General features: G+C 42.4%; 7 protein-coding genes across 7 annotated transcripts; 4 read left to right on the forward strand and 3 right to left on the reverse strand.

Moving 5' to 3' along the window:
- Positions 1 to 267: 267 nt before the first annotated feature.
- IL334_006527 (uncharacterized protein) lies at positions 268 to 2,951 on the reverse strand (the record flags this gene model as incomplete). Its single annotated transcript, XM_062938228.1, has 6 exons — positions 268 to 400; positions 557 to 792; positions 883 to 1,056; positions 1,241 to 1,483; positions 1,634 to 2,628; positions 2,771 to 2,951. 6 exons carry the CDS (start codon positions 2,949 to 2,951, stop codon positions 268 to 270), a joined length of 1,962 nt encoding a protein of 653 aa, XP_062794279.1.
- Positions 2,952 to 3,769: 818 nt separating this feature from the next.
- IL334_006528 (uncharacterized protein) lies at positions 3,770 to 5,493 on the forward strand (the record flags this gene model as incomplete). The annotated part of the gene is made up of 8 exons (XM_062938229.1): positions 3,770 to 3,895; positions 4,000 to 4,141; positions 4,252 to 4,392; positions 4,494 to 4,556; positions 4,619 to 4,819; positions 4,927 to 5,012; positions 5,104 to 5,227; positions 5,321 to 5,493. The coding sequence occupies 8 exons, from the start codon at positions 3,770 to 3,772 to the stop codon at positions 5,491 to 5,493; spliced, it is 1,056 nt and encodes a 351-aa protein (XP_062794280.1).
- A 449-nt stretch (positions 5,494 to 5,942) lies between these two features.
- IL334_006529 (uncharacterized protein) lies at positions 5,943 to 6,593 on the reverse strand (the record flags this gene model as incomplete). The annotated part of the gene is made up of 3 exons (XM_062938230.1): positions 5,943 to 6,126; positions 6,203 to 6,277; positions 6,529 to 6,593. The coding sequence occupies 3 exons, from the start codon at positions 6,591 to 6,593 to the stop codon at positions 5,943 to 5,945; spliced, it is 324 nt and encodes a 107-aa protein (XP_062794281.1).
- Positions 6,594 to 7,260: 667 nt separating this feature from the next.
- IL334_006530 (uncharacterized protein) lies at positions 7,261 to 9,898 on the forward strand (the record flags this gene model as incomplete). The annotated part of the gene is made up of 4 exons (XM_062938231.1): positions 7,261 to 7,539; positions 7,650 to 7,671; positions 7,743 to 8,103; positions 8,173 to 9,898. 4 exons carry the CDS (start codon positions 7,261 to 7,263, stop codon positions 9,896 to 9,898), a joined length of 2,388 nt encoding a protein of 795 aa, XP_062794282.1.
- A 1,197-nt stretch (positions 9,899 to 11,095) lies between these two features.
- IL334_006531 (uncharacterized protein) lies at positions 11,096 to 12,131 on the reverse strand (the record flags this gene model as incomplete). The annotated part of the gene is made up of 4 exons (XM_062938232.1): positions 11,096 to 11,246; positions 11,311 to 11,367; positions 11,491 to 11,762; positions 11,889 to 12,131. 4 exons carry the CDS (start codon positions 12,129 to 12,131, stop codon positions 11,096 to 11,098), a joined length of 723 nt encoding a protein of 240 aa, XP_062794283.1.
- A 401-nt stretch (positions 12,132 to 12,532) lies between these two features.
- IL334_006532 (uncharacterized protein) lies at positions 12,533 to 14,679 on the forward strand (the record flags this gene model as incomplete). Its single annotated transcript, XM_062938233.1, has 9 exons — positions 12,533 to 12,709; positions 12,789 to 12,847; positions 12,905 to 13,063; positions 13,268 to 13,659; positions 13,719 to 13,745; positions 13,831 to 14,007; positions 14,086 to 14,187; positions 14,259 to 14,365; positions 14,431 to 14,679. 9 exons carry the CDS (start codon positions 12,533 to 12,535, stop codon positions 14,677 to 14,679), a joined length of 1,449 nt encoding a protein of 482 aa, XP_062794284.1.
- Positions 14,680 to 15,435: 756 nt separating this feature from the next.
- IL334_006533 (uncharacterized protein) lies at positions 15,436 to 17,867 on the forward strand (the record flags this gene model as incomplete). The annotated part of the gene is made up of 4 exons (XM_062938234.1): positions 15,436 to 15,909; positions 15,998 to 16,202; positions 16,313 to 16,430; positions 16,580 to 17,867. The coding sequence occupies 4 exons, from the start codon at positions 15,436 to 15,438 to the stop codon at positions 17,865 to 17,867; spliced, it is 2,085 nt and encodes a 694-aa protein (XP_062794285.1).
- Between the last annotated feature and the right edge of the window lie 36 nt (positions 17,868 to 17,903).

Below are 17,903 nucleotides of genomic sequence, written 5' to 3' on the forward strand. Positions count from 1 at the left end.
CGTTGATTTGAGGATCATGTATTGGATATGAGACAAAACGAGGACATGATATGATCGAGAGGAAGAAATGTAAACGACTTCTTGAGATACATGCTACGAAGTTTGTGCCTTGAAGAGTGGGCTGATGAGAGAAGAAAGTGACGATCAGAAACATATGATAGATGACTGGAATGCGAATGCAGGTTCTATTGTTGCTAATTTATTTCGTTTGATTGGATAAGGGAATGGTAGCGCTGATGGTATATGTCGTTTCGTCTTGGATCAAGATTATGGATATGGCCATCCACATAAAGCAGCTACCCATTTTGCCATGTTGACTTTCTTGGCTTCGTTAGTGAGGATAAAAGGATGCTGAAGTAATTGCCAAGGATATGGTCTATCTGTTCCCGATCGAATTAGGCTATGAATGGAAATGGTATCAGACAAATCGCCCCTTGTGTGTTCACGGACAGAGCGAATCAGAGACAAGGACCCCAAAAAAGACAAGAGACAGGGAAGGGGAGAAAGGGAAATAAATATGATTTAGGAAAAGAAATCAGGTCACATAGGTACTCACCAGTCAGCCATGAAACTCTTGAAACCGTCTGACCAGACCCTTCCAACAGATGGATCATCGATCATCACCGGTGTAGGTGCAGTAACAATATACGATAACAGTTCAATGGGTGCCACAGATTGATTTTCACCTTCAGGGGGGAAAGGAAAACGCAAATGCGCTACTTCATGTAATGTCATTCCTAATGACCAGACATCCGCTTTGATAGTATATGGTTGATTTTGAATGCGTTCAGGCTACGAGTTGCACTGTATCAGGACTGCACTTCGTGAAACAATCTGGCCGGATGCTCTGTATGAGCGGAGGGGAAATTGGACGTCACTCACAGCCATGTAAAAGCTCGTTCCAGTAAATGTTCCAGCAATAGAATCCACCAATTCACCAGATACACCAAAATCACATAGTTTCACTACGCCTTGTTTCGTCAAGACGATATTGGAAGGCTTGATATCTCGATGTATGATTCGATGCTCATGAAGATAGTCGAGTCCTTTCAGAACCTACACGCAGATACATTGTAAGCGGGGGCCAATGTGAATATCAATCAGCAAATCCGGACGATACGCGCTAGGACCGTATGCTAAGCTAGAGGAGATGAGTTTGCTCAGAACGTTCTTATCGTCTGACACAATGCCCTCTCTAACATCCTGCGTCAAGAAACAAGATCGAAGGTATATCACTCACAGAGCTGGCGACTCTCCCTAGTACGTGCTCAGAACATCGCATTCCGCTGCGTTTCATCTTCCCTAAAAGATGATCCAAACTTCCGCCTTCGCAGTATTCCATCAATATACCAATGACACTGTCTCTTTCAGTCAAAAATGATCCATAATGTTCAACGATATATGGAGATTCGCAAACGTTCAATATTTCTAGCTCCCGAAGAAGCTGTTTATGCATTGAGGGATTGGTAGTTCTCGCAATTACCTGTAGAGAAGGGTTCAGGTCACTGTCAGTATATGCTTCGAATACGGAGGTCCATCAAGAGCATACTACGAAACGCAATAGCTCGTTGTGATCCGATTGACAGTCAAGTGCAGAAGTGGTGTATCTAGTGAGCCGAAAAATATGACTCACCTTCTTAGCCATTATCTTACCAGTCTTCTTATCACGAACCAATTCTACTGCACCACCTGTACCTTCTCCCAGCCTTTTCAACGATACTAGATCTTCAGGATCGAAAGTAGGACTTTGTCTGTCCTGTTCTTCATCTGCCACTATGATGCTACTATGTCCATGGTCACTCGACTTTTTATCTAGACTACTTCTTCTCGAATTCTCTCCACTTGACGAAGTGATATCTAATGATCTAATAGATAATAAATCTTCTATATTATTAGTTGTACTTTCTCTTCTCGATCCAGATGGGTTGGTCGTTGAACTATTTGCTCTTGATCTAGTTTTTCTACTAGCACCTGAATTTGCTCTTGATCTATTTGAACCTATAGAAGGAGTTGAAGAAGGATCGAACCTTGATCTAGTCAAAGCTTGTCTTATATCTTCAGTCATTTCACTTATTCTTCTACCTTCACCTGAGTAATCATCATTATGCAACCTGCCATATCCATACGAAGTCTCATCATCATCGTAATTATTTCCTCTGGCTTGCAAAGTTGGGTTTTGATCTTCGAAATTGTTCGAATTTGAATACGGTGTCGGTGTTTTCAAAGCTGAATTCAACATATCCGTATCTTCGTTCGCAGTAGATGAATAGTCATATCCACTTGGAGCTCCTGTACCCGATCCTGATCCTGATCCTGATCCTGGTATACTGAGCTTCAAAGCTGGAGTTGAAGGTTTAGAGCATGAACCCATTCCACTCGATGAAGGTGTGGACATGTATTGCGAAGAGGGGGCATTGAGTAACGGTGGCCTCTGAGTAGGGATACCATTCGAGGTGACTGGGAGTGATAGAGGAGATGGAGCTGGGACTGGAGTTGAGACTCCCGAAAGGGAAAGTTTGGGTCGATTGGAAGGCGATGGGGAAGCTCTCATTGGACGCAGTGCTAATGCTGGAAGTGCTGAAGGGATCTGCCAACCATTTTCGTTGGCTTGATCAACGTTTATTCCCGCTAGGTATGACAGCAAGTGAACATTAGCTGATGACTCCAAGGTTGAGAAAGTGAGATAGAGCGGCAGGAAGGGAGAATGAAGGCTGCAATGCGCAGAATGGGATGATGGGATGAAATTGAACAGAGAAGTATGATAACTCACGAACATTCCCAAGAGGTATATTCAATTTTGGCGGTGGGGGTGCACCTGATCCTATTCTCGTTGGGTTTGGTCTAGCTCCCCCAGGTCTACGAGGTGTTGTTCCTGAACCAGCGCCAGAGCCGGAACTTGAGCTTGAATTTACGCTGTGTAGGGGAGGTGGTGTATGATTATGACTTTCCATTCTGAGTCTAACCTATGACATTGATAAAGGATAAGTGAAGTTGTAAATTCGAGATGTTGAAGTTGATGGATGAACTGATGGTGTGAGTTATGGTATGTGAATATGTATAGAGCGCAACAGTTTGCTTCGCTTCACACCCAGTATGTTGTTTTTACTGCTTCAACGTTCTACACAAGATGAATTCAACCTTGTTTCTCGGTTCCGAGCTCGCTTCTTCTCTGAGACTGTATATTCTTCTTGTTCTTTTAGCGGGGAAAGGAATTATCGTCGAACGTTAGAATGCATGTGAAGCTATAGAGATATGTTTCGGGGGATCGTGCATGAGTTGTTTCGTATTGTCGAAACTGCGGATGTATCAAAGCGGGAATGTATTCCAATATTGAGTCGTTTATCCAATGGAGGTGGCCTGATATTATCGTTGTGAGATCATGCAAATCAACGTCTATGCGTTGGGTATCGTTATAGTCAGAGTAACCTGTAGATGGAAAGGCATGAATCGTGATTGTCGAGAATGAGACTAGAGTATACATGAGACAAGATGCACTCTTCTTCCAAAACGTCATTATTATCAGAAATGAAACTGAGTGAGTGAATGGCGGTGACCGAGATCAAAAAAGTTGTCGCAATAATGGGATATTTTGAAGATTTAAGCGATATATCCGGAATGAAATTGGTTCTATCAGTCGACTGAAGAGATCAGTCAGACAAAGCTGCTGAATTACCAGCTACTGATACGATCCATCTACTACAAACATCAGCAGCTATACACAGTCATTCGAAAGGGAGGTAAGAAGCCTACATCCCATCGATTCAGCGATATGCAACGATCAATCATAGTTCAACTGCGACCGATCTTTCCACATGGCTTGAAAGGATCATGTTCACGTTCAGCTTCACGTTTGATACATACTTCGAGATCAATAAGATCCCATGAGAATCCTCTTGTAAGTGACTTCGTAAAGCATTTTTCTTCACGCACTTTGCATCATCTCTCAGCTTGTCTGATACTATTGGCAATGTCATTGACATTTGATTGTACGAAAAACAGGGCATACCTAGGAGGAATCCGAATCCTGCCCCTACGATCCCGAGAAGAGGTGCACCACCTTCGAAATCTCGCATAAAAGGAGTTAAACAAATTGTTGTCGTTGCAAGTGGGAAAGGTGGTGTTGGGAAATCAACAGTAGCTGGTATGTCTTATTTGATATTCTCGTATCATCCCGTATCATAAACACCGGTTGGATGGATTGATACATGGATAAGGGGGAACCCATGCTAATTATCAGAAATGAAAGAATAGCAAATTTGGCTATAGCATTACTCCAAACTTCTCCTCTGAAACAATCACCTAAAATAGGTTTATTGGATTTAGACATTTTCGGTCCTAGCGTACCTAAATTAATGGGATTGGAGAATTCAGGTGATCCACAATTGAGTGATGGTAAGTTGACACAAAATGCTTTCTTACAATCGACACGATTCACAGTGCGGCTCTATATAATGGACAATGCTGATCGGCTGCACGATCGTGGTCAATAGCAGAAAACAAGTTGATACCTTTACAGAATCATGGAATTAAAACCATGTCAATAGGGTACTTGCTACGTGATTATAACCCCTTCTTACATGCTTGCAAATACAATAGCTAATGTCATTTCATTAAACAGCGCCGAACCCAGCGAACGATTCACCTGTAGTATGGCGGGGAATGATGGTGATGAAAGCTGTTCAACAACTTCTTTTCGATGTAGATTGGACTTCTTACACATCTCATGATGGAAAGGAAGACTTGGACGTACTGGTCATTGATATGCCACCTGGAACTGGAGATGTACAATTGAGTTTAGGTCAATTGGTCGATGTCGATGGTGAGTGTTTTCAATTTGCTTTCATTGCACTCTTGTAGAGTTAGTACCTTCAACGTGAAATACAATTGGCGATACAATCATTGATAATCATTGTTGGATCTTTACAGGCGCAGTGATAGTGTCAACACCTCAGGATGTAGCTTTGATAGATGCCAGAAAAGGTGTAGGGATGTTTAACAAAGTATCAATACCGGTGAGTGACAATTATCCTAACATTGGTCAATACCCAGTCCAGAACGTGTATTCCATATGAGGTGATAACTGATGCCGAGTTCTACATACAGATGATAGGACTTCTGTTGAATATGTCACATTTCACTTGTTCGAGCTGTACGACCCCACATGAGTTATTTGGTAGTTCACAGAATTTCGAAAATGCCGCTAAGGATTTAGGACTAAATGTATTAGGTGAGTATTTCGATCTTCGAGATTGGATATACTCGTCGTTTCATTCATTCGATTAAGGCTGATTTCGATTTTCTTACTATTTGACGTTTTTAGGTAAATTACCATTGGTTCCCTCAGTAAGTGACGGGGGTGATTTAGGTAAACCAGTGATGGTTCAAAATCAGATAGAAGGTGAAGAAGTTAGAAATACTTTCAAAGAAGTAGGAATAAAAGTTTGGGATTGGTTGAGTACACGTGAGATACCGAGTTTAGGGATCAGGGGATAAAGGAATGCAAATTATCTGTGTCTCATACGGTTGATTGTGATGGCACTGCACTGCACTGCTCAAATGCTTTCCATGACTTGCTCCACTTTGACTGCATTCCTGCTGCTCGCCCACTACAGACAGACATGGGTAGATTGACTCACAACGATTATCATGTACAGCTTGGCTACTATAGGCGACGGGAATGTGGACATGACGGCGACTGCTGAACAACGGTACTGCAAGTGACTGCAAGTCAGAGATACAATCCAAAAACAAATTATTCCGTTAGTATATCCTACATTCAGCTGACCTCGAAATTTTGCAATCAAGCTTTCAAGCTCATCAAACAATTATCCTATCCTAGGGCTCAAGAAGTGTTTCATGATCGGAGCAGCAGTAACATCTCCATTGTGTGTCCTACAAAAAATCCAAACCCAAATCCATTCCTACTTTGTTTATTTTGAAATTTAAGCAGCAGTAGCTCGGGTGTAGATCAATTGAGCGTGGTGGTGAACAACTCGTTTGATGTGACCTTCCTTTTCGAGGAAAGCGATAGCTCGTCGAGCGAGGGAACCGTTGATCTTCATTCGGTCGATAAGAACGGATTGAGAGATAAGTTTGTAGGTGGGGACTTCCTTGATGATTCGGTCGCTGAAGAGATAACGAAGGTTAGTACTTATATGTTCAATAATCATGTGGTCATTTATCAAAAGAGAAAAAGACTCACTAAACAGCTTTGTCAAGAACGACTGCGTTGTTGGCCTTGTCCTTTACTTTTCCCTTGGACCACTTCTTCTTCTTACTAAAAAAATAGATAAAAAGGTTACAATCAGCAAATGAATACGCAGATATGATCCATAGACGTTTCCTAGTATCCTTATCATGCTCTTCCCCAATATAGTCGGACAGTCCATCCTCTTGGAAGGATGTTCCGCATCTTACATTCTGCTTCTTCCATCTATCCGTTCGTTCATGGTAATTCCCTTTACGATCAAATCTTTCTTCTGATTCACATCGACATGTTCATCCCAGTAATCAAGATCATCAACTCACCCAGCTTTGGAACCGGCCATGGCGGCGGCGGCCTTTTGGGCCTTGGACTTTACTTGAGGAGGCATCTATAATTTTCAGATGTCGAGATACGATATATGATATATGAGTGATACGATGAATGATAATGGGATCGTCGACGATAAAAGGAGAGAACGGGAATGTCGCGATCAGCTTCTGTCCTTGCAACATTGACTTGAGATGGTACAGAGTATGAACTTACGATGTCTTTTGCTGGCTGAAAGAAAAAAGACTTTCCAACAGACGTTGAAGATGAAAGAAAGTTGAAATGAGACTGAGAGAGTGGTGTGTGAGCGGCAACCCCAATGCAGCCCGTACGGTGGAGAGAGCAGAAGAGACTGGTCCAGTGTCGAGGGAATCAAAATAAGAGGGGGGGGATTTGGGTGAAAAGAATTGAAAAACGGAGTTTCGCGGGGTTTTCTCTCTTTCTCTGAAGAATGGCTTCATTGTGGCACTTGAGATCCATCGACTTCATCGGCCCATGGCTGTCGCGTGGTCTAAACCCTGAATAGATTGGCCGGTGGAGGTTGCTGTGAAAGGTGAATGAATGAACGACGAATGATGAAGGCATTTGTGCATGATATCGGTGGCGATCAATCCATCGATGGTTATTGAGGGGAAAGAAAGCTGGGAAGGACCACTGGTTCTTGTCAAGTCACACTTTCGGCGATCCGTCTTGCCTTCTGTAGGTATACGGTCTTTCAAGTTCTCAAAATGCTTAAACGAACAAGATCGACTTCGCCTTCATGGGAATACGCAAAATCGTGTTCAAGGCAACCTCGATCATCAGTAGGGGGTGACCTGGAAGGAGAAGAGCAAGATGTAGACAACAGAGTCCGTCAAAAGGCGATGGATCTGGAAAAGAAGACAATATCTGATTTGTTCCCTTTACAAGAAATCTTCCTTAGAATACTATCATTCTTGCCTCCAAATGATTTAGCTAAAATACAAGGTGTCAACAAGTATTGGGGAAGAATGAGCGTTGATCCTCAGGTGAGCTCTATCTTGATTCAGCTATATATAAAGGCTTGTGCCGATATGTAGGGAAATAGGGCTGAACAAAATTAATCATATTGGATTGTTACTGTAACTTGTAATAATAGTTATGGAAAAGGTTATATCTCGGTAAGTAACATTATCCACACCTATCTTGCATTTCGATGCAAATGTGACTGACTGCCTTGACATTTGTACAGCGCGATACCCTCATCCACATCATTCAAGACTGATCTACAGTCTACCTGTGTCTGAGATATATACAACGAAGACAACGTCCCCGAGACCTCTACGTCCGATAGCAAGATTACCTTCAAGGGCATTCCCACCTCCATCACCTAAACGATCACCATCTTTAGCCGAAGGTCAACTCACCCCTGCATCTCTTGGAAGGCCTCCTTTGATAGGCATGAGAGAAGCTGTGAGCCACGCGACGTCATCTCATTCAAAAGGAACAATGGAGGTGGATAGGGCGACAGAAGGGGAGCAAGAAGAAGTTGGTCATGGTATCAGAAATGATGGAGTGGATTGGAAATCAATGTTGAAACTAGGAACCAATTGGTATGCCCAAATGTCAACTCTAATATCTTAGGAATCGTCTGTTAACAATATAACTTTCTTGACTTACAGGTCTAACGGTAACGCACTTTCTCAATCAACAATTCCATTACCGCCATCACCTTCACCTTCAATCAGAAGTGAAACACCATCAACATTCATACCTACCTTATCTCTCTCTTCGCCAACATCACAACATCGAAATGATGGTGTATCAGAACAGCACATCGCACTTTCTCCTTCATATATTTTCATCTCATCTCCTACTTCACCGCTTGTACAAGTTCACTCGTCAAGTACGTCTACGTCTATGTCCACGTCCACACTTACGAGTAATATGCCAATTGGTATCATTCCACCACCGCCAGGATGGTCAAATCCCAGAAGACCAGATAACGTAACATGTATAGTGTCAGATCAATCTGTCATCCCCACTAACGATGATGAATCAATATCAATATCAATATCATCATCAATGATAGGTCAAAATCAATTACCAACTAGAATTGGAATATTCTATCAATCTGGTGGATTCGTTATATTGATCATTAGACCTTCATCAAGTAATGGTATTTCATGGAAAAGAGAATTAATCAATCCACCTAATATCAGACCTATATCAATTAAAAGAAGATCAACAATCCATGAATTAGTTCAAGGTGATCCAGTAGTGTTATCAACTTTGTATTGGCCATTATTGATTAGTTGTACGAGAGATTTTCATTTATCGATATATTCACTTTCCACCGTATCGTCTTCTTCTTCTCCTTCTGGTCAAGAGGTCGGAGTAACACCGCGACCTAAACATCTCCAAACGTTACGGAGTGAAGTGTCTTTTCATCCAGCACATCTATCACTTTTCCCTTGTCCCGACGCGTCCGACGAGAACCAGTCCAACCGGAATATACGTAACGATGTCACAGAAGAATCGAGATTTCGAGCAGCTTTGACATATTGCACCCCTCTATATCCTTCTTCGTGGACAATAGCAGTACAAGAACTATCCATCGATTTATCGCCTTCGATCTCCGTTTTCGATATGATCAGAAGAGGAGAGACTTTCCATGTAGGTCGTAATGATGATGATGATGAAGATGAGTTTGTCTGGCCAAGAAAGGTTAGACCTGTAGTCGGAGTGAAAGGCAAAGCAGTCGGTATAGGTTCAGATGGCAGATGGTGTATTCTAGCTGGACAGGAGAATAAGATACAGGTCTTCTCGTTACCTCACCACGATGATCAAGGTATCTTCCATTCTGCTCATCGCATGAAAAAGGAATCTCACCAATTCATTACTCATTCCCAAACATTGCTGGCACATTCGAGTGATATCACTTCATTAGCACTGAATTCAGGTAGATGTGTAAGTTCAGCTAGAGATGGAAGGATTCTAGTCTGGGAATTAGATGAAGAATATACTTCGCCTCCCAATGGAAGTGGGAAAGTAGGAAGGACGATTGGTTATGTCGAAGTCAAACCTGGAGGTAGAAGGTCAGGATCTCAATGGAGAGGTCCAACAGGTCCACGGAACGAATTGGCTTCTAACAATGAAGGTGATTCTGATGACAAGGAAGAACAGGCATCAGGACTGCAATTACAATTACCTCATCCTCAAGCAATTTCTTCAGCTGCAAGATCACTTTTCTTACCTAGACCACCTGTACAAGTTGATTATCAAGATGATAAACCTTCAATAAGGTATCTGACTTTTGATGAAGAAAAAATTGTGGGTCTCGTCAGAAATCGTTCGGATGCAAATGGGGAGGAAGATGAAACAATGAAGGTTTGGAGTTTCAGTTAAATTAGTGTACATGTTGTAAATCACATAAGATTAGAAGGACAACGTATGTGTTGTAGTGATATGATTGGAAGGTCACGAATCGTTGTACCGCCACGACAGCTATGCTCCTATGCGTTCTTACAATATCAGTATTGATCATGCTGTTGGTGATGCATCCGTACAACCCAATGAACACCAACGACATTGAGCATGGATGTACATATCGTTTCAAATTGTTCAATCTCTTTTACCATGCTACGGGGTTTTGATAACATTCATCCTCAAACTGGTTGTATTATCCAACGCACTAACCTTCGATCACACAAATGGAATCCCATTCCCCATCCATGGAGAATCAGACAGACAGACAGAATGAAAACCCAAAGGACCCCCTTGAAAAAGTATATTGTTAGCCTAAAATGCCACACGTCCCCTCCTTTCGATCAATCACCTCTTTTATCTCCCCTCTCACTACCATCACGATAGATTATCCCACCTCGTGTTTCCACCTCTTCGTGGTCATTCTATCTTCATGCTCACTCCGAATGGATATTCCGATCCGGCCGGATCATTTGTGTATCAAGATGATATTGCATGAGTATTACCATGAGGATTGATCGTCTCTTCTCCCTTTCTTGCCTTGACGACAGATGTGGCTAATTCGACTTCCTCTCCTCTTACACCTAAATCACTCAGTGTAGTGTACCAGTGTACCAAATCCTCTGCTCCGAAGCTCAATTCACACCTCTCTCTCTGATCGTTAACAGGAGAGAGACGGGGGGAAGATGGAAAAAGTTCTGTTGCTATGGGTGCGGTTTGAACGCACGAAGCCCAGCGGGCACTGGCGATGAGATTTACATGATAATCAACTGTATTGATCACAAGATCCTAAATCCAGCGAGTTTGACCCCTTCCCTACCATAGCCATTGAGAATAAAATGAAACGAATCCAGGTATATGTCATTTACCCAATGAAAAGAAGAGAAGGTGAAAGTAGTTTTGCAGATTGACGCACAGACCTCTGCCCCCTTCAATCACCTCCGACGATGGTTTCGAACGAGACATCCTTAGTCTCGCTGATCGTTCTTCAATAGCCAATCAAAAGATACATACACGACCGCATAAGATAAGCAGCATCCACCAGACCCAAGTCTACCTATATACTCGGTATCTCCTGTCTATTATCTCAACTTCACGTCAAAGATACGAGCACCCCTCCTAGTATTTGACATCGGTAGGGGATTCAAGTTTCTTAACTTCCTCTGTCACTTCTTCCAAGCTTGATTTGAGATCAGCAAGATCTTCCGCCGATGGACCTGCCTTAGCGGTAGATCCGTCTTTTGGTGTAGGTCGTTTAGCTGGAGTTGAGCTGTGAGGCGTGACTCGATTTTAGCATTACTGTCTAAAATGAGAAGTCAGATTAGTGTACTTACCTAATGAGTACACATGAAGTAGCTCGTTTGGTACCAGCAGCTTGACCGAGTTCTTCCCTGTAATCATATAAATACATCAGCTCGTTCTCTTGACTCGATTGAGGGATGGAGGCGGTCCGTTATCAGATGAAATCGGAGTGGGAGAGGAGTGTTGAGAACCTAAAAAGGCCATGAACTCACTTGCTCAATACCCAAACGTATTCGACACCAACAGCTTCTTCAGCCAATAAAGGTAAATGTGAAATGACATCTACAGGTGTAATGTTACTTGCTAATAGCAATAATCCTTTTTCGCCTTTTCTTAAAGCTTTTACGACTTCTTTTACACCTCTCTTCAATTGTCTAGCTTTGGAAGCTTTCTTTGTGGTTTTAAAGAGTTTCTTGGATAATTTCTTTCCTGCGAGGGGTGATGCTATAGGTGAGATTGCGTCGAGTGGGACTGAGAATTCTCCCTGTATTGGCATTGTCAAGTTAGCTCCTACAGATCGGTTGGATATCCGGGGCATGCTGAAATCTGAGAGCGGGACAACGCATCTATCTAATGATCTGCAGAGAGAGCATGAGGGTGTTGGACATACCTTTTTGTCATCATCAACCTCCATCTCACCTTCGCCAGCGGCGAGACTCTTTCTTTTCTCTTTCTTCTCCTTCTTCTGTTTCTTCAAAGCTTTTTCACCGTCAACTTCCATAGCTACAGCCTCGGCACTTGCTGTACCTTCAGCAGGAGGGATAGGTTGAGGTGGGATCGCTCCATCTGCAGCTTCAGACTTTCTCTTCTTGTCCTTCTTCTCTTTTTTGGGTGTTGTCGATTCAGGAGCCATTGTTGTTTGTTCAGCAGATTACTATAGATATGCAAGATCGTCTACTTTGAAGGCTTCGAGATAGGATTCTCTTTTTTTTCTGTATTAACGCTGACAGCCCAAAAGTTGTAAATTGAAGAAATGAAAGAAATTGAAAGAATTGCAACGGAACTATATTTCGATATACCACGTGGGCGAATAGGGGAGAGCCTATAACACATTGAATACGTAATCTCACTCTGCGAGGTTATCTTCGGTTAAATGTAAGATAAAGTAAGTGCAGTGACTTCGGATAAGGACAGATGGGAATCACAGCTATCATTTTCCAGTTGATATATATGCGAGAAGATACATTCTATTTCATCCATCTCCTTCTATTTCCATCAAAGCTTATCATTCATTCATCTATAAGACAAAACAAAATGGTCGATATCAACATTCAAACTACCATCTCACCATACACTCAAGAACCAGTCTGTACCAGACCGTTATTATCAGAATCAGAATTGGATAATGTCATTGCTGAAAGTGTCAAAGCTCAAAAGAGCTGGAAGAAAGTACCTTTAGAAGAGAGGGTAGCTATCGCGAGGAAATGGCTCGTGGGTCTATTTTCTCGTTTGTCGCGGTTTCTCTTTATAAGGTTGCTTAGCTGATGCAAGCTGGCGTCAAATCTTGTAGACTGAATTTGAAGAGATAGGAGATGTAGCAGCTGAAGATCTCTCAGTACAGATGGGAAGGTGAGCTGTCCCTTTCTGCTTGTCAGGGACCGCAGCTCAAGGAGCAATCATATCTAGACCTATCTCATCAACCAGAGGAGAAATTAACGGTACAATCTGGAGAGCAAGACATATGATCGATATCGCCACTGACTCTCTAGCTCCAATCCCTCAGCCTAAACCTGAAGTTGATGGAGTAGAGAAATGGATCTACAAGCAGCCTATTGGAGTCGTACTGTGAGTACTGCTACATCTTCTGTCCCCCTTCTTTCCTCTACCCTCTTCCCTCTCCCTCTTTTACAGTTCCAAACTCTGATGTCTGCCCTCCCCAAACTTCTCCCCTTATGTTCCCCCATCTCCCACTCATTTCTTTCACATACTCTGCCATGTCAGACCTGGTCTTTGAGCTAGGCGACGAATGCTAAGACTTACCGCTCACAGTGTCTTATCACCGTGGAACTACCCTCATCTCTGTCTTGTCAATGCTGTCGTAGCAGCCATCTTATCGGGAGACTCGATCATCATCAAACCTGCTCCTCAAACGCCGTCTCCTGCTGAAAGATGGGTTTCAACCTGGACTTCAGCTGGTTTACCTGCCAATGTCATCCAAGTCGTTCATCTTACTCAAGATAGGACTGTCGATCAATTATGTCAAGATCCAAGAATCGATTTCATCTCTTTTACTGGAAGTGTAGCTGGTGGTAGAGCTGTTCAACAAGCTGCCAGTCAAGGAAAGGGTTTCAAAGGAATATGTCTGGAACTAGGTGGGAATGATCCTGCCTATGTTAGAGAAGACGCAGATATCAAATGGACAGCAGAGAATGTCGTCGATGGTGAGTTGACCCGCGCATATCCACCACGACTACAGTCAGCTAAGATCAAATTCAACCAGGTGTTATGTTCAATTCTGGTCAATCTTGTGAGTAGTTGTCCAGTCTCCAAACCCGATTTTCATGCATTGGTGCCACAATGGCTAGGGCAAACACTGATTGAGTATCCCTTAGGTTGTTCCATCGAAAGAGTATATGTTCAGTCATCGATTTACGACGAATTTGTGAAAGCCTTCGTAGAGGTAGCCAAAACATACAAGCTCGGTGATCCTTCCGATCCCAAGACGAGCCTTGGACCGGTGGTCAGTGTCGCTAGCGCAGCTAGAATTAGGAAACAGGTTTCTGAGGCTGGTAGGTGATCGTTCTAATCTCCTACTGTGCGTCTGTGCCGAAATCACCACTGACAACATTATTTGTGGTTATATCTAGTTTCTGCTGGAGCTCAAGTCGCTTTGGATGAGTCTGATTTCCCTGAGGCTAAGGAAGGTACAGCTCTTGTTGGCCCTACAGTTTTGACTAACGTAGATCATAGTGAGTGATTTTGATCAGCTAATCAAGAGTGCAGTCGCACGATACGCACATAGGCTGACGTGAGACTCTAGCTATGGAGATCATGGTCGAAGAGACTTTTGGACCTGTAGTCGGAATTATGAAAGTCGAAGGCGATGAAGAGGCTTTACAATTGATGAATGATTCAATTTATGGTTTGGTGAGTGGAATCTGGAACCTACTTTTCCTCTATCTTGACACACTTAGCTGATATACTCGTCCTAGACTGCTTCTGTATGGACCAATCCAACGGATTCTCAATCATTAGCAGCCTTTGACCACCTATCCGAGGAGTTACAATGTGGAACAGTCTACTTGAACAAATGTGATTCCCTCGATCCTTCTTTACCATGGCACGGGTGGAAGAACTCTGGTCAAGGTGTATCATTATCCCATCTAGTATATGATGCTGTTACCCACAAGAAATCTGTTATGAAGAGAGTTGAAGTAAAGGATGTTTACGAGAAGAAGTGAGGGAATAATGAAATGGACGATATGGAGATGAAAACAATGTATCATATTCACAAGATTTTGAAATCACCTGAAAACGATCATTCGAAAAGACCGCGATACTGTATCTGCGCTTTGGCGCTTCCTTTCACCAGCTCATCATGTGTAGTCAAAGATGAAAGTCAACATGAGGACAAAGGAGTGAAGATAGGATGGTGACATTCAGCTTGGTTGAGAACTCATCACCGATAACTCGAAAGCTACAGGCTTATTGTTTCTGAGACAGAGGAGCCAGTGAACTTTTTCATGGTAACCCGAGGCTTGTCTTGGTGTCGCTCATAGACGACAACTCTGCATATCCCATTCTCGATCGTTCCTTTCATCAGATACTGAACGATATTACCACGATCCTCCTTTATTCTCACGAAATTCCCTTCTTTTATCCTTTCCTCTTTTTGATTGCGACGTAAGTCTGGGCAGGGCTTACTGAAATGAAACATCATGACAAATGTCGTGATTATCAAGGTGCTTCTTGTGATCGTTTACTTATCCTATGTTTTGACAATAATAATTATTGTTGATCGGATTCTGGACATCTAACAAAGATAACAAAAAGACCTCGAATACCAGGAGAATAGTTGATTGGCTGGTATTGAACGTGACAAAATAACATCTACATTGGTTGTTAATATCGAGAACTGATTCGGATCAATTTCTCGACAGAAGAAGCTCACCAGATATAGGGGCCTTGAGATTAGATCTGTTCAACCATTAATCACGATGGCGCCCCTGGCACATTCATCCTTACCTCGATTAAATACCTTACCAGTACCGCCGACTCCCGGTCTGACTTCTGCACCAGCAGGGACATCCACTCATCCGATTTTCGATCCGAACCAAACTATAGTCCAATCACCGTCTACTTCTCAGCGATACAGCCAAACCACATCCCCTACACATCAGACACCGTTCTCACCAGGCTCAAGACAGACTCCGAGATCGGAATCAGGTTCAAAATGGTCAAGCTCAAACGTGATTGGAAATGGTGAATCATCCAAATCACCTAGATCAATTTTACTTTCACCTTCGAATAAATCACCTACTTCAAGACCACTTTCACCTGATTTACCGAATCGAGATGCCCTTTATCTCTTTTGTAATTTTAGCAGTTATATGAGAAGTCCAAATGAAGGTGGACAAGGAGTCAAAGCTGATGATTTCAAAGACACTGTTAGACTTCTGGAGCATGCCAGGGTGAGTCTGAGTCGACAATGAAATTAACAAACTCTCCTCTCTCTCAATTGCGTATGATAGCTGAGACTTTCACCCGATGGCCTGATAGTGGCTAACATCTCAATCACATTCGAACGTTCATATACTCCATTTGAAATATAGATTCCAAGGTCAAACATCAGCTTTCAGATCACCTTATTCAACAGGGGATTATCAATTACCATTAAATTATAAAGGTTCAATTGGAAGAGTTAGAAATCCAGTTCCACAACCTTTCTCGGTACTTCACGATCCTGTAGTCAAGATTGATTATAGTAAGTCAAATCGAGAGCCCGTTCATTGTTTTTCCAAGTTGACCTGTGGCGCTATCCGATGTTTGGTTATTTTTGTTTATTGCTGATTTCAATCTGACCAAAATTCACAGTGGAAAATGGAATCTTCGATCCATTACCTGCTCAAGCAGTTTTCTCACATATAGCGAAAATGTGTCAACCTCCTCCTAGGATAATTGTCATCTCGTATGTATACTCCAAAGTCATTGAGTGAGTAATAAAATCTCAGATCAGAGCAAGCGCACTAGATAATCCGCGCTGCATTCTGGTGGTCGTGATCCCATCAAACCTAATAAGCTGATGTTATATGATACATTTATCGATATTTTTTTACTCTGTAACCCTTGTCCCTATCACAGAAATCATCTATCATCCTTGTCCACATGGGCATCAACTTCCTCTCCACCTTCATATGTATTTTCACCCGTCGAAACGCGTTTACGTGAACCTCAACCGTTACATGTAGCTCTAGGTCATGCCATTCCGATGTCCATGTACGCTTGGCCAAGTGAACTATACAATTCATTATCGCCACTACCCTCAGCGTCAGGAACTACGAATGGGCCTCATAATCCTTTATCACCTTTGGGAGGATACAGGTATCCTATATCACCCAGACATAGTATCACAAAGATGAATAACCAAGGAAGAGAGAACGATGAACAATCAGAAGAGCACTCTTTATCACCTTTACTACTGACAAGGAGGATTAGCGGAGCTGAATCACCGAATGATATGATAGATAGGTATTATGCAAGATTACATGGAAACAAATATACTTCAGATCCAATCGCTTCTTTAACGATAATAACATCCTCACCACCAACTATAACGAAACCACTCCCACTACCTCCTCTCAAAGACAATGGAACCGACCAATCAGCAACGGAACCAACGGTTGGACCACAAAACGAACTGGAAAAGCTAAAATCAAACGAAATATCGCCTTCAACTGTTCATGCTCAAATGCAAGTACCAGTTGATAGAATACCTTTATGGCATTTAGCACCCGGTGTAGGAGTTTTACATGGAAGTACATCAGCTTCCATAGGTGTCAAATTGAGCGATTTTAGCGCAATAAATCTGGTTGGTGACAATGGTAAAATCAGACAAAATGACGCAAAGAAAAATTTTAGATCATCTGATATGGAAGGATTAGGTATCAGAACCACTCCTTTTGATTTGAATGATATAGAAAACAAAAATCTCAGTCTGATGGATATTCCAATGCCCATCTCAAGACCATCAAGTACGACTCCAGCTTCGATTGGGATTCTGGGCAGATTTGAAAATGAGAAAGAAAATGCGAAAAAAGAAATAGCGACAAAAATGATACATTTGACTCCGCCAGATCCTAAACCGAAAAGCTTGACTAGCAATAGGATACTGCCCGCGAGTCAAAGTTGGCCCGCTCCTGTAAGTAGGGTTCCTGGTTGGAGAAAGGGAAGGAAAGAAATGATGGAAGATACGCTGGAAGAGATGGGCTTGGGGCAATTTACAGTGGGGAGCGATAGAGTAGGGCTGGAAAATGTGGAGAGGGATGTTGGGGCTGTAGTTATCAATGGTCAACAGCAAGAGATTCATCAGGCGGAAAGAGGGAAAATGAATCTAATAGAGTATTTACTAAAAAAGGACGATCCCAAGTAAGATGTATAATTTCATGCATTAGCCATATAACATATC

Source organism: Kwoniella shivajii, chromosome 9 (assembly GCF_035658355.1).
Source record: "Kwoniella shivajii chromosome 9, complete sequence".
Lineage (NCBI taxonomy): Eukaryota > Fungi > Basidiomycota > Tremellomycetes > Tremellales > Cryptococcaceae > Kwoniella > Kwoniella shivajii.